We start from the raw sequence: 17,104 nt of genomic DNA, 5'->3' as shown, positions 1-17,104 counted from the left end.
TATATATTAATAGCGGTGTCTGAACAAAAAACTTTAGATCCTAATTGAAAATGACTGTGTTTGTGACTCTCAATCTCTTGAACCACCTGACCGATTTTGATCAAACTTTCAACATAGATAAGGTTCGGATTTGGGATGTTTTCATCATTTTACTTTGACGGCACAATGTAGAAGAGGAGAAGGGAGACATATTTGTAAAAAATAAATAAATAAATAAACAAAAATAAAATTGATTGTCTTTGTGACTTCACCACGCTAAAACCACCGAACCGAACTTAATCAAATTACCACCATAGATGAGGTTCACACTTGGGGTGGTTTTTATCATATCCCTTTGACAGTAGAACTTAGGGTAGGAGGAGGGGAGGGAAGAAATATATAAAAATAAATAAAACTTAATAACTCTTGAATCACCTGACCGATCTCGATCAAATTTTCAACATAGATGACGTTCGAACTTTTTTTTTTTTTTTAATATTTTCACTTTGACGGTATAACCTAGGGGAGGGGGAGGGAAGATTAACATATAAAAATAAATAGAACTTAAGTCTTGAACCACCCAATTGATCTCGATCATATTTTCAACATACATAATATTCGTGCCTATGATATTTTTTTTATCATGCTGCGCCCCGCAACATGGAGAGGTGAGAGATATATATATAAAAATTACCGAAAATGACCAATATCAAAGAGCGCTTTAGTAATAATAAAAACGGAAGATATTACTATTTTTCCTTAATTTAACCCAGCGAAATCGGGAAGCGTGTTAGATTCGAGGACGTCTTAAATTCGAGTAATTATCGATAAATTCTTAATGATATTATTAACGTGTTATTAAAACTACTTTGCTAGCCACAAATATTTTTAATTTTGTATCATATTCAATTATTCAAACAACAATAGTGTCCTGCGCGCGCAGGACGTGCGGATTTGTTAGTTATTATTTTAGCAAAGTTCTCGAAGTAGTACTCGTATAGACTTTAAATAATATGCTTCTGGTGTATAGGATGTTAGTTAAAAGTGACTGAAATAAAGCCAATTAGGTTAGTCAAGAGGATATTACGATAATACAAAAGGGATTTTAGAGAAGTTACTAATAATTAAGTCAACTACTTTTACGTTTGATTGTACAGAAAATTATATTTTATATATATTATTCGTACATATTTACATATATTTAGAATTTATGTTTATGCTCCAAATAGATGTAAAATATGCATAAAAGTGAAAATCATTGAAAAGTACTGCAAACAAAACAATCTTTGAATAAAAATTTCTTGTGAGTCAATTTTTACCTATATCTTATGGATCAATTTTTAAGGTGTAACTGTTGAAAGATTTTTGACTGTATGCAACTTGCGCGTAAGATGTATGGCAGACAAAGAGCTACAAAACTGACAGTACAAAGGATGCAGAAAATCAAGTTATTAATAGCTATTTAATGATTTTTGCCAAAGATATCGCAATGATATTCTCAAGTTGCCGCTGCAGCTGCGCTGCACTGTCGTTACTCGTTTTTTTTTTTTAATGAAATTAAATTAAATTAAATGTATAGTTTTACGTACCACTATTATGGCCTATGGCCTAAAAGAGACGGGTCATTAATGAAAGTGAATGATTTGAAAGAACTGGTGGAATGGGAATGTGGGAGAAACTGGAGAACCTCCAGAAAACCCACGATTACGATGTTGTCAGTCACAAACTCACTTGACTTGGGGATAGAATCAGGGATTATTAAATTTATATACTTTATTGAAACAATTCCTCAAAGCTGCATTATCGTCGTCCACAAATTCTTTTCACTTTTATTCTACTCAAGAGATTTCGCAGTCTAAATATTACATTTTAATTATGTACTATTTCGAACTCTATACATAATACAATAACGTAAACAGTAACTTAATTAAATAAAAAGCAACTGGCGGGATTTTATGACTATAAGGCTTCGAGTTGTTTAAGCATAGAATGAGCACATTCGAGGTGTCTTAATGAAAGTGAAAAAAAGAAGTGTCTTAAATAAAAGCCAATATATTACTTATGCTTTGTTTTTATAAGTAATTAATATAATCCTCTTCTGATTGAATACACCGCTAAAAATTATTTTACAGTTGTTTGAAATGGTCATTAAAGTCTTTCGGTCTCATCATCTACAGAAAGTTTATCTCAATTTTTGGATGCCTTGAATCAAACCATGATGCGCTCCTTTTATAGTCAAATTCCGTTCACGAATAGTAAACTGCAACTAAATCGGGAGACCATGACGGATGTTCAAACAGTTTTACTCAGATAGCTTGCGCAAAAGCTTTTTATTATTATTAGCTAGCCATGGACAATCTTCAATGCTGTTTCTAGCATCATTAGATTTTTCGAATCTCTTAGAAACGTTCTTGTGTTTCATGGCTTCACCGTCATATACGGTTTGAATAACTTAAAACTTTTCCTACTAGATTAGCCCAACCTGGAATGGAGTCTACTCTCCAAACATCGTGACGTTTCTACAAAATATAACAGATACTTCCACATTTCATGCCTAACTTGAATCATTACCTTCTAATTTTGGCACTGAAGGGTTAAAATATGCTATTACGTAGTATACGCGTCGATTCAGAGAGTGTTGCAAGCAGTTTGAAAATTGAATGAGTCGTCTTTTCACCGAATATAAATGTAGAAGTTCTTTGTAAAGTTCCTCAGTTTCATAATAACATTTTAGCTGCCTCAACTACTTCGTCATGATTTTACTTGCATATTAATATTTCATCCGTCTTCTTCAGCATACAGACCATATGCACAGGATTAAACTACAGATATTTCACTTTGCAACTGAAACATATTTCAAGGAAAGGGAAACGAACTCTGCTAGAGAAACGAGAAAAATAAAAAAAGATAAGGAACGTTGATTGATAACAGTTAATACCGATTATTTTCACAAATGTTTTCGTAAATGAAAATAATGACGAAAGCAAGCATAGTTGACAGATACAGATACTTTCCTGGATAAGGAAAGGAAAAGTATACAGGAAAGCTTTATTTTATTGTATTTTTAAACGTTACACGATGTTTTGCAATAGCTTACAGAGGAGAAATCTAATTCTTTTATGAAACGTTTATGTATTTGGTATAGGGAAAGTTCATAATCTAGTACACAGTAGAAACATGACTGAAATTTATAATATAAATGTTATTCAATGCAGTGTTGTAAATTCTACAATATTGTTGAAGTTTAACGAAAAAAAAACCAGGCATAGATCAGGCATATACCAATCAATGGATCTCATCTAGCTGAGTAAGCTGATATGAGTGCATGTAAATCTTCATGTGTAGTTTTCGAAAACAGTTTTTTCATGTAAACCTAAAAATTGATAATTTCGCCAGCTATCAAGATGAAACTGTTACCTCTTTAAGCCCTTTATTCTATGATACTAACATGATAACGGTACACTGCATGGTTAACGAGATATAGCCCAATATTATACGCGTAATAGATATAAACAAAACAATGTTTAAGAGTCAAACTATAATGTTGTCCAAAGATGAGACATATACCAGTCGATAGACCACATCGTGCTGTAATTTATAATAATAATAATAATAATAATAATAATAATAATAATAATAATAATAATAATAATAATAATAATAATAATAATAATAATAACACTAGTCAAGAAGATTTTGGCACAGAAATTAGAATATTTGATTCTAATAGAACTTTTCACGTAAAATTCAAATATGTAATCAGTTTTTCTCAGTCACCTACCATTTTCCCGTGACACCCACGTGACCTTGAAAAAAATGAGTTATTTACGTGAAATTTATTATTTACATGTAACTTTCACGGTAATTACAATATAAGCACGGTTTATACCTCATTGGATTCGCAATGAAACACTTTACAATGATGAATACACCGTGTCGCCATTTGTTATATGAGGGAAACTAGTGGAATTTTGTGGGAAATTCCCTCCAAAAAGTAGTTTATAAGAATTTTTGTCCACTATCACTATTCATACAGTGATACAGAAATTGCATCAAAACAGATTTATGTCTACTCAATAAATCATGTTAATTTCATGTGAATTGCGTTATTCTATCTAGAGATAGTTTTTTTTTCTATTTACAGGTTTAAATGTAAGGCGTTCAGCAAAGACCGAAACCTAACATTGACGTATTGTTGTCGGCACATACACGGACACGCAGGTACAAGCACAAATACACACAAACAAACAAATGCACACCTATTCTGTGAAAAATTAGTTTCATTTTACTATTTTGACTTACCAACAATGAGTAAAAAAACCTGGAAAGAACAGTGGTAAAATTAATTCGCTGAATTCCATTATCACTTTCAATACAAGACAGTTAATTTTGCGTGGTGATGCACTGAGTTAGATTGCGTTCTGTGCTGCTTTGTGATTTATGAAGTGTAGATCCGTGTGTGTATGTGAGTGATACCGTACAGGATACAAGATGCCGAGGAAGTGTGTAAATCGCCCGGACAATTTCTCTAATGTATGTGGGGAGTTGACATTTAAACGCAACATCGATGTTTCACTCCACTTCTGAGGAAGTGTTATCAGTTATATTTTGGTTGCAGCGTAGGAGACCAAGATAAGAACTGGGCTTCTAACTACGTTTGTAGTACTTGCGTGAGACGTCTAACTGGGTGGGCAAATGGTGAACGGAGCATGAACTTCGGCGTACCCATGATCTGGAGGGAACCAAAAGATCATTCTTCAGACTGCTACTTTTGTGTGACACAGACAAAAGGAATGACCAGTAATCTAAACATACAGTGCAGTACCCTAATTTGCCATCAGCATTTAGACCAGTTCCACACAATGCAGAATTAACAGTACCACAACCTCCAGCTCATCTTCCTGTAGATGAAGATTACGTATTTGAGGAAACTACTGAAGTACAATATACAGAGGAAGATTATTCTACATATGTAGGAAGCACATCAACATTCGAGCCCCATCTGATAACTCAGGGTGAACTAAGTGACCTCATTCGGGATTTAAAACTCTCTAAAGACAAGCAGGACTTTTTGTTTTTAGACTTAAAGGTTGGCATCTGCTTCATCGTAACACTAAAGTGTGTGTTTTTCGAAAGTGTCATGCAGAGTTTCAGAAGTACTATTCTAAAAGAAAATGATTTGGTTTATTGTAACAATATTTGTGTTGTCATGGATACATTCGGACATGAACATGTAAGTACAGAGTGTAGGATGTTTACTGACGCTTGAAAAACTGGTTTGAAGGCTGTCCTTTTGTACAATGGCAACGAATTTACTTCAGTGCCTTTGGCTTTGCAACTAACATGAAGGAAAGGTATGAAAACATCGAAATATTGTTAGAAAGAACTCAGTATGAGAAATAAGTTTGCTGTGATTTAAAAGTCATTTCTTTGTTAATGAGTTTGCAGTTTGGTTATACGAAGTATTGTTGTTTCCTGTGCGAATGGGACAGTAGGAACAAAGCAGAACATTACATTAAGAAGGAATGGCCAAAACGTATATTTACTTCTGGACAAAAGCATGCCCTCACTGGTGAGACCTTGTAAGATAATTCTATCTCCTCTTCATATAAAGTTTGGACTTTTCAAAAAAAAAAAAAAAAAAAAAAAAAAAAAAATTGTTCCAGAAGCCAAACACAGAAGATAGTCGATAACTAAAATATTTTAGTTAAGGTAAGTGTTCATTTGTTAACACTTAACACTTCTTTGGTAAAGTACATATGTAGCAAGTTTGGTTTAATTTAGCAATAGAAATAACTATTTACATCTCTAGATAGAATAATGCGATTCACATGAAATTAGCACGATTTATTGAGTAGACATAAATTACGTTTTGGCGCAATTTGTTTCTGAATCACTATGTGAATAGTGACACGAGACAAAAAAAATATTACTTTTTGGAGGGAATTTCCCCACAAAATTCCTCTAGAATTTCCCTCATAACAAGATTAACATGGTAGTGGATCATCTTTCGCTCTCAGAATAGCTCTGATGCGACATGCAATAGAAGCATATGTCATGAATGTTAGCAAGAGGAATATCTATCACCATTCCTCGTGCAGTACATCATTAGTTCCTCTAAAACGAATGCACACAGAAATTCATATTTCCAAAACGAACTACAGATGTTCAATTATGTTCAGGTCTGGGGATTAAACGGGCAAGGGAAGGTGTTAAATTTCATACCGATGTTCCTCAAACCACGCCACAACAGTTCCAACTGTGTTAATGGAAGCATTTTGAAATATGGCGTCATTCCTTAGAAACAACGTCTGGACAATATGATGAAACATAATCGGGCGTAGCCAGGGCCGGATTAAAGGGAAGCTTAGGGGCGACAGGCCCGGGTCTTCAGGTGGACAGGGGTCTCCGCTTTTGTTAAAATCTCAACTGGCTATCTAAAAAGAATTATGAAGATACAATCATCATCATAAAATAAAAAATGACCAAAAATATGAAACGTATTGCCTTAACTTTCCTACTGTACTTTCACAAAAATGTATTAAGTAAAGTCAGCAGGGGCCACATATTTTTTTTCTAGCCCCGGGCCTTCAGATAGGTTAATCCAGCTCTGGGCGTAGTGACGCAATTGGTAAGCATTAGCACAGAACCCACTGAAACTCAGGATACTGCAGCTCACAGCATCATAGAGAGCTACCATATTTCACAGTTGGAGATCTTGCGGATCATACGTATGCTTCTTTAGGCGTCCGCCGCCACATATAAATAAGGACCGTGGTTTGAAACATGAATAATGATTCATCCGACCATATCGCACGTTTCCACTTATCAGCGTTCCAAGTTGCGTCTTTGCGGCACTATTGGCGTTGTGCTAAAGCGTTATTATCCCTTATCAACGGTTTCGCTTCTGCAACATGACTCCGTATATATTCATGTCATGTAATTCATGGTAGACTGTGATAGTCAACAAAGGCCGTGAGAGGTACTGCTTGAGTTCCTCCATCACTTGCATCGCAGCTCACGACAATTCTGAGAGGAAATCCATTTTAATGCTTTGCAGGACTTGTCACGGAGGGTCTTCTTCCGATTACTTTTCCTCTTTGTCGATGTGGTTTTGCACTGAGTTTTGTAGGCCATCATCATCTCGCTGCCCCTCGCGACATATCCAACACATTTGCCACTTTCGCACCACACATCATTACGCTCGCACCGCTTAACCAGCACCAACAATTTGCCCTCTTTGGAAATGAAAGAAATCACCCATTTTACGTTATCATCGCCTGCTAAATTTACTGCATGCGGCCGTTCTAATGCTCTTCACGTAGTACAGAGTTTGCCCAAACATACCACCACCAACAGCCTGTCACTCTAGTCTATAGTCGCCACCTGACTTGTCAACCCAGACATCTGATGTTCCGCACTTCAAGCGTTTATGTTAAATTGATATATACGGAACAGATAACAGTGTGTCACGTTACGGTTCGATTTGATTGATACTTAAAATTTTCTATTAATGTAATTTCATTATGCTTTCACGGGGTATTCAAATTGATCTAAGTATACAGCAGAATATTGAATTCGGAGTTATGACCACCAGAAGATGATGATTCAATAAAAGATGGATTTAAATCTCAAAAGATCTATAAGTTGATAATTTTTTCATTACACTATATTCAAGCAAGACAAATAACTCAGTACTTCTACGTAACGTATGCTAATGATCTACAGTTTTCACAGTTAACTGGTTGACATTTCTTCTACTATTCTCCTGTACATTTATATTACATATAAAATTTACAAATACAATATTCCACACCATATGTACATTATATATACATATACCAACAATTAGTTAATTATGTTATATTTTTTAAATAGAAAGGAACATATGTACACAATATAAAAACCTTGCCTTTTTATTAGTTCGGCTACTATTGATGATGGTGTAAGGAGGTGGGGATTTTGGAATCAGGAAACCTGTTGCCTGACCCTTCTGCTTATTCACCTGCAGGAAAAAAGGATCGCAAAAAGCCTTGTAAACCTGTTAGAAACCATTTATTAATAAGCCACACACACAACAAAATAATAAGCCTTATTAAAAATAAACCGTTAAATAAACAGAAGAAAATGTTAGTAAGTTTTCACCCATGCAAAGAAAAATTAAAAGCAGCAACTAGCATGCAACATGCAATTTACTATAATGAAGACACTAGCCAGAAAGATATAGAATAGTCATCCTTTTATCCAAGAAGGGGAGGAAACCGTCCTTTCAATGCAAAAAGAGTCTGTAAAATCGGAAGTTCGTTAGATCGTGAAATGTGTTATGAACAATTTTTAAAACAGGATATTACACTTTATACTGTTCAGTATAATGTTAATGTAAAATAATGTACGCATTATATTGGTTACAAAAAAGAAAAAAAAAAAACTTGCAACTGAGTATCAGAGGAGTGAAGAAAAAGCCTCAAGTTTCTTAATATAATTAAAGATCTAAATTGCCTGAAGTAAAGATCTTTCTCCCAATTAAGGTCTAATTCTGTCTCTTAAATCCAGAGTTCGTTCATTCTGTTAAATCTTGGGTTTATTGTATGAGATTATCTGTAACATTTAATTTCAAAGACTATGCAATACTACGCTGGGATAAATAAGAATGGATGTATTTGGAAATTAGCAACTTTGTTATTAGGATGTTAACCAAATAAAATTCGCATATTTTTTTATATTTTTTATTAACAAAGTACGAAAAAGACAATAAGTTATTTTTGAGTTCCGAGTTAGTAGCTCTTTGTTAAGCACTAAAGAATCAGAACCTTATGTACTTCCAGAGCGTATCAGACATAGGTCTCCTGCAAGTAAAGTAAGAATGCTAACTATTTAGCTAATAGAGACTTCGAAATTTAGAGCATATAAAATCCCAGGACTAATAGTGTACTATAGAATAGTGATTAAAAAAAGAGTAAGATATTGTTTACTATACTGTGTGTGTTGGAAATAGTAGCAACATCTAACTTCTCAGATGTAAAAATTAATAAACAAAAAATAAGACAGAAAATTCAGAACAGCTTCTTTCTTTAATTTAAATTAAATAATTTATTCATCCAGTGAATTTATAATGAAAGGGTAGTAAATAAATTTTAATTAGAAAATAAGTACATTCATCTATCTTTCCAGACTAGAGCCTTCATAATATTAAAAAATGTGTTCGAAACTTTTTACATTAGATACTTAATAAAATATCATTATACGAAGGAAAGCTTTATATACAGCTAATCTACACAAAATTATTTATCTATCCATCTATCTATTACATATAATATTTATTTACATCTTTCACCTCATAACTAAACAGTAATAACACCAATATTAAACTACTAGAAGTAGTACTATTATACATATTTTTTTAATACATACTTGAGCTTTTTAAATAACAAGTAAATTATATGCAAAATATCAGTGGGTGAATGAATCATTTCAAAATTCTCGGAACTCTGTTATTGAATCAGATTTAACTAGAAGAACTGTTATTTTTAACTCCCGATCTCATTAAGATTTTCTTTCCTACTTCAACTCGCAAAAAGTTGGAGAGAGATTTTGATATAAATTTCAATCGCTTGAAAGTAATTGCACAAAGTTTGGTTATATGGGAGAGCTTTGTTTCCGAGGTTACGAATCTCAATTAATGCAGAGGATAAGATTTGGATTGATTGAACGTCAATTCTCAGCACCAATGACATACAAACAAGACTGGTCCTACTATTTCAAGTGGAATCCAAATCACTAGTCGGATTTGTCTCCGAGGCAGGTACCACTATTTTGATTTTTTATCTGAGGTGTCAACTACAATGCTACAACGAGACAGTGCAGAAAATAAGGACGTTTCTTTTGATCTAGAAAGCACTTTTGAACAGTCGAGTGCAAAGGCATGAAATTTTGTTTCGTATAAAATGAATCTAACGTTTAGTGGCACAATTTCAATTTGAATGACACATGAAACGGGGCGCAACAACATTGACTGCAGTGAAATAAGCATAATTAATTCTGCCATAAAATAGCAGAGTTACTATACCGTTCTTGGATGCAAGAAACTACATTTTTTTTTTATTTATTCAGAATCTCAGATTGAATAAGATATAATAATTTTTGCTTAATATTCCCTTAAAATAAGGTGAATATGTAGTCTTCAAATGGGAAAAGGCGATTTAGAATTCATTTAGAGATTAATTTAGAAATCTCATTCCGAGAGGTGACGATAGGAAATAATATTCATATGAAAGTGTAATTCTAGAGATCTCGGGTGAAAATCAGAAGACGTGAGATCAGAAAATTCAACTCTTGGGGAAAGGTTCTTTAATGACTTAATGAAAGTTTCGGGTGTGTGAGAGAAAACAACATCTAGATCCCGAGTTTGGGGAAGATATTTAGTAGCAAATTTAGTAAATTATTCAAAGAGAATGGGCGAGTGAAACGAGGGGATGGGGAAGATATGTTGTCTAACTAATTCTCTTAAATTGGATGTGACTACTATTTCGTATTGGAGAACGCAATTAAACTAAGTCACGATTTTAAACGAGTCACTAAAGGCATCCATACGAAACTTCATTTCGAGGATGGAGATAAGTGGGGTGGGATAGGAGCAAATGATTTAGTCTAGTAGACTGACTGATCGATGACTATCTCCGGAAATCCTTGACCAAGAAAGAAGAAATCTGACGGTTCTTGCTCTTATTTCTAAAGTGCTCACTAAAAATGGATTTTAAAAAATTCCACTCCTACGGGGCTCAAAAGGGTCTACTTAAAGAAATATTAAAAGATATTCCCATTTTAAAAATTTACCACATAGATTACATATGTACATTTATTTTTAAGGAAATTTTAGAAATTCCAAACATGAGCCATTTATCATAACTCCTAGCAGTGTTTAAAATGCACAATTCAATAAGTAAAATTGTTAATTCTTCTGCTTCCAAGCAGGTGGTAAAATAGGGTGAGGAAGATAAGTGTAAAGACGTAACTAATATTAAATGTAAAACTACTGAACAATCATCCTGGGAGAGAAAAAAAAATGCTTCAAATTGAATAAAAATACCAATTCGATTTCGGTTTCATAAAAAGTGAATTCCAAATATATTAGTAGTACATAATACGAATTTATTTTATTATCGTTTATTTTTATTCATTTCTTTTTTATACATGAAGAAGTGTGAAATATTAATTATAAAGCAAGACAAAGGTATCATGCTAGAAAACATTTGAAAAAATAATTCTGCACTAACGAGACGAAAACAGATTTCCAATAGAAAATCAGAAACTAGACAAAAAGAAAATTTGTGGAAAAAGTAAGATAATATTATAGAAAATTAATAATGAAATGTAAGATTAATTAATGTATTTTAATTATGCATTAACTATTGTATGTCGCTTTCTTGATCAAAATCTTATATTTGCATATATTAATCTTACAAAAATTACTATATGTATATATTCTGGTGATATGTTAACTCTTTTGTCATTAAACTAATATTAATAATAATGACAACAACAACAGAAGAAGGTGATTATGATTTAATAGTACAAAACCTAGTGGTTAAGTATAGAACATTCTAAAAAAGTTTGGTGGAATGGTTTTGTGAGCATGACTGTGCATTTTGTGATATACACCTTAGACAATGTATTTTCACAAAGAATCACATTTGTTGAGAGTATCAATATTTACTAAAATACTTTTATCTTAATTGCTAAAATAAATCTTAATTACGATCTATTACTTACAGAAAAGTGACAGTACCGGAGCACATTAATCAATTACGTATAATTAATCTTAATATATAAAATGCATTAACCTACTTGTAAAAATGCATATAATTGTATCGGTAGAGATAAAGAATATATATTAAATAATAAAAAAGTGGTAGTTTTTTCTTTTCTTTCTTCACCGATCTGATAGAATATTTATTTTCGTAAATAATGTGCTTAATTCGCGATTAAATTAATGTTCAAACTATGAAATAAAATAATTTCTATTAAAGAAACCTAAACGAGAAAATTAACTTTACGTCTTGGTTTTTTTTTATTATTCACGTTCTCTGTTTCTTTTTAATTAATAATTGTGAAAATGAAATGGCAAATTCTAATTTATGTTTGGAAATTGCACCAGCCAAGTGATAATTATAAGAATAAAAAAAGAAATCTTAACAAAACATTCTAATTTCAAATAAGTTTTAATCTATTCAACTACATTTAGTTACCCTTTGACTAAATAAAAATTGGAATATACAAAGAAAAACCCGAATCATACACGATTAGTACTTACAATAGCATTGGAATGTTGAAGTGTAACTTTCTGTTTCGGCAGTTATGACCCAATTTTTTTTATTTCTTTAAGAGTCTTCACAAATTTTCCGCCTTTTTTATTTTTATTTATTTTTTATTTATTTATTTATTTTTTTTTTTTGTAAATAACTCAATGACAACAAGTTTGGAAAGTAAGTTATTTAATATTTATAAAATACTACTCAGTGAATAGTAATGGTTTTTAAGGTCTTTCGTATACTTCAGTAAATTAAGTGACTGAAAATTTACATCATAACCTGAGCCCTCTGAGTACTATCTTATGAGAAAGTCCTGGAATCTTATGGAGAGATAACTATTCTTAATTGAGCTTATGATATTATTATTATTTGTATTTAAGTTAATCATTAGAATTTTTAGAAGATCATTCAAGCTATTGTTTTTCAGCATGCTTATGAATAGTTCACACTATGACATTAGTTAAATGATTACGTATTTTTATATATATATATATATTTAGGGATAAAGAAAAGCAGGCGCAAACTATGTGATTACTTCTTTTCAATAACTTCAAAATAGGCAGTTTTATTAAGGTGAATATTTCTATCTTTAACAGGATATGCATAGTATTCTCCGCGTTACTGGAAACTATACACTTAAATCAGCCCAACTATTATAAAGTATTAAAAAAAATGTATTTACGTGAAGGGTATAAGTTTCGCTGGTGACTATACAAAATCTACTAAAGTTGGTACTAATTCATAATGATTCTCATTTCGTATTCATCAATGATTCAACACTTGGTAATAAATAATTTTTTTAGTGTTTAAACGAATAAAAGATACAATATTCACTTGAAGTTCTTTTAAATATTTAATGAAAATACAACTAAGGTAACTATTTTTTTTCTAGAGTATTATCCTGTTATTTGCCCATTAGCTTTTAGTTTATGTTTATAAAAAGAAAAGCCATGTAGACCTAAAAAATACTTTATAATTTGTACTGAAGTAGTTTTCGGGGTTTCATTTGTGTTATTTACTTTTGTATATCCACCTCGTTAATGTTTTGAAAAAAGAAAGTTACATCAGTATTTACTTCCGTAAAAACTCCCACATAGTGCATTGAAGATACATATTCAAAAAATAAAGTTTTAATTGGTTATTAAAATCATGTTTTTTTTTTTTAAGTGTTATATCGAAGAGGGCAAAAAAAAAATGTACAATCTTGATACTACTACATATCGTCACTAAACCCACCTTCCATTATAAGTACTTATTTTTGAACAGAGTACTAGAAAAAGCAATGTTACTACATACAAGGAGACAGAAAACACTTTCTTTCCTAAAGGAAACAAGATTTTTAGACATAAAGAAACAATTAGTACTATATAACTTATCGTCTCAGTCAGAAGTATATCTAAATAAACTAGAAGATTCAAATATCATTTCTTAGCACGACAATTTTAGATTGATATTTAGTAATAATGTTAATAATAATAATTAAATAACTGGTAAGGGAACTAATCAATTATCAAATCCTCCAATTATGATTGGCATAACTATGAAGAAAATTATTTGTTCGATTTCGGATTTCGTTCCTACATCTGTTACTAGGTGTAAAATTATCTCATATTTTCTCTCTCTCTTTTTTTTTCTTCCCCCTCAAAATAGTAACAAGATTACACTATACATTTTTCTATATTAAAACACAGAATTAATTATGATTTCCTCAGTATACTTTTCGAAAATTATGAAGTAAATCAAGTAACTAAAGTAATACCAGGTTTCGTCTAGAATGACTATCACATGAAAGAAAACTAAAGTCTTTGTCAACACATTTTAAAAATTTGAACTAAAAAATTATATATCACAAAAAAAAAAGCGCCAATAAAAACAGTTTAGTAGGTAGCAGTAGTTCTGAATATACATTTCTGGTAATCATAAATAAATTTCAAAGTTCGTTCGCTTAAAAGAAAATATAGTAAATGTCAGGAAGATCTTTCATTGTACTTCTTTTTAGATTTTTCATAACATTTCGTAAACAAAATATTACTAATGAGGTTTGAATTGTGTAAAATGAAGGTGGAAGATTTTTAACTGTCCTAGAAAAGAACAAAATTATGGTATTATGCAATAAAAGATGAAATACTTTATATTATATAACAACAGGAACTATTTCAACCTTGTGTAAAATGTTATTTGAAAACTAAAAGGTGTATCTACTTACCTTTACCTCTTTACCTCAAATCATTATATGATAGTTACAGAACTATAGTAGTCTTTTAAAATAATTTTGTAAACAACGATTCTAATAGTACCTTACGAAAGTGGTTTGATTTTTTCTTGTTAACGAATTTCAACTACGTCATAACTTCTAAAACCAATATACTCGTATTACCGTAGCTAATATTCTATAGTTTACACTATGGATTGCACTTGTTTCATAAAATAACGAAATAAACTGTAAACTATGTTTCTACTTATGGATGCTATAGGATACACATTGATTATAATGTTCTTATTTTGTGTCTCCAAATTAGGTGAATTTGTTATTAAATAATTTCAGTAGTGTCTGTTACTGTCATCAATAACTTCTTAAAAATTTGCTACACTGGCTTCATTGCGAGATCTTCCTTCCTATAGAACTATTCTAGAAGACTAGATAGAACATTTCTTCTGGGAAAAAATAGCGAAATTCCAGAAAACTGATTGTTTCAGCCGTAGTTTTTCTTAAATCAATGTGTATTACACTTAGTACTTAAGTATTACACTAAGTTCATAAAACTTCCTGTGAGTGAAGAAAATAACGAAAATCAGAAAACCGTTTATCATCTTTACACTGCACCAGAATGTCGTGTTGTCTTGAACGTAGGGATTTAGGAATTAGATTTCTGATTTTTCGGCATTTATGGCCATTTAGTCCGTTACGTTTTTGAGGGATGATGTCCCACGGCGAGCACACCATCTGGGTAAAGGGAAGGAAGACAGGATTGGGGAAAGAAGGAAGCGGCCTGGAACCTATAAGTTAGGTACCACCCGGGCATTTGCCTGGTGTGAATGAGGAAAACCCAGAAAAACCTCATTCAGGGTGACTGGCCTGAAGAAGCGTTTACACTTTTTCAACCGAGTGCCTTCACCACCGGGAATCGAACTCGGGACCGCTGGATGTCTTGGACATAATTAACTATTAGACATTCATGCTGAGATTGAAAATTGTAATTATTGAACCGTTGTAGATTCAGGTGAATATATAGGATATATAAATAACTACTAACATAACTGTTATGATAGCAAGTATCTTTAACCACAACTTATTTCATTAACCATACAATTACTTTTTCAAGGTGACAGTAATGTAAGAAAAAGTACGGATGAAATATAAAATTTATCAATTCTGTGGATTTTCACTAATTTCTCCAAGAAATAATGTTTTATCTAGTCTTTTAGGGTAGTTTTATAGGCGTGAAGATCACGCAATTAATCCAATATAGCGAAGTTTTAATAAGTTACTGATGAAAATAGCAAGAGATTAACGAATTCACCAAATTCGGAGATACAAGGTAAGAATATTACACAATCTACGTAGTTTCCCCACACCGAACAAAACTATATAGAATTAGATAAGGATGATTATGGCATGCAAATTTAGTCATTACGTATTTACAGCTTTTTCAAGACATTGTTTCGTTTAACTTTATATATACTGTATTAGGGAATAAATTCTGTGCAATTAGGAAAATCAAAGCGTGTATGTTTTTCTCAGTGCACAGTGCAGGAAGCAGTGCGCATTTATTTCTGTTGCAAGTGAAGCAGTACATCTCCATTATTTTGAAAGATCCTACTAAAACTTAATTCTAAGCAAAGTCTTCTTTAAAATTGAAAGAATTATAAATGTGCTTTGTTTATATCACTAAAGATTTAAGACTGTAGCATATATTTAATAAACTACTGTGAATTTTAAGGCTAACTACATTAAAACATTTTTGAAAGTTATCTTAAAGTTAAAATACATATATTTAATTTCATTTTGTATTTTTATATAATTTTATTAACTGTACTGTCACTTACTATAAGATAGAAGTTTCTGAAACGAAAACATTAATAAATTATAGTTAAAAGTAAAGAGTGAATCTTTTATTGATATATTAAAAGTTTATAAGAAATCTCATTTTCAATCAACTGAAACATTCTCCACGCTTTCATTTTTTTTTTTTTTTTTTTTTGTGAGAAAGCAATTAATATTATTTAGGAGCAGTTTCAATAATTAATTTTTATATATATTTACTGGTGACTTTATTTATTTATTTTACATTATTTTACATTTTTACGTGCGTTTTATTTGATTATTATTAGTTTATTCAAATTGTATGTGTTCTTTATACTGGGTGTATTGAAGCTTACAGAAATATATTTAACGGTAGTGATTGCTTATACCAATTTAATAAAACATACATAGAACTAAAAACAATACAATTAAAAGCTAAACATTTAACAAATGAGGTCGAATATTATGACATGAAGACCAATGAATGTACTAATCATGGTTAAACATAAAAAGAATGAAATAAAATGTATCTAGAATCCATTCAAGAAACTTGCTAAATTATTCGATCCTATGTAATCTAATTTTACAAATAAAACAGTTCTGACCAGAGCAGAATGAAATATATTAAAAACTATACTTACAATGTGTTACAGTTTCAAGGACCTAACGTTCTCTTCATCAGACACCAACACTCCGTGGTGTTGGTGTCTGATGAAGAGGACGTTAGGTCCTTGAAACTGTAACACATTGTAAGTATAGTTTTTAATATATTTCATTCTGCTCTGGTCAGAAC

General features: G+C 31.5%; 1 protein-coding gene across 8 annotated transcripts in view; it reads right to left on the bottom strand.

Annotated features, from left to right (window-relative positions):
* LOC145680743 (uncharacterized) overlaps nt 1–17,104 on the bottom strand; it is a 488,043-nt gene that overhangs the window by 9,261 nt on the left and 461,678 nt on the right. For 6 of the 8 annotated variants that reach the window (XM_081751705.1, XM_081751706.1, XM_081751707.1 and 3 more), the window contains one exon: nt 7,892–7,984. The exons of the other annotated variants lie outside the window; for them this stretch is intronic. In XM_081751705.1, the coding sequence (XP_081607831.1) occupies nt 7,892–7,984 (93 nt within the window). The remainder of the gene's footprint in view (nt 1–7,891; nt 7,985–17,104) is intronic. 8 annotated transcript variants of the gene reach the window in all.

The sequence above is a fragment of the Thermobia domestica genome, chromosome 3 (assembly GCF_964235325.1).
Source record: "Thermobia domestica chromosome 3, izTheDome1.hap1.1, whole genome shotgun sequence".
Classification (NCBI taxonomy): domain Eukaryota; kingdom Metazoa; phylum Arthropoda; class Insecta; order Zygentoma; family Lepismatidae; genus Thermobia; species Thermobia domestica.
Note: the sequence above shows the minus strand (reverse complement) of the source record. Positions and strands in the feature narration are given on the sequence as shown.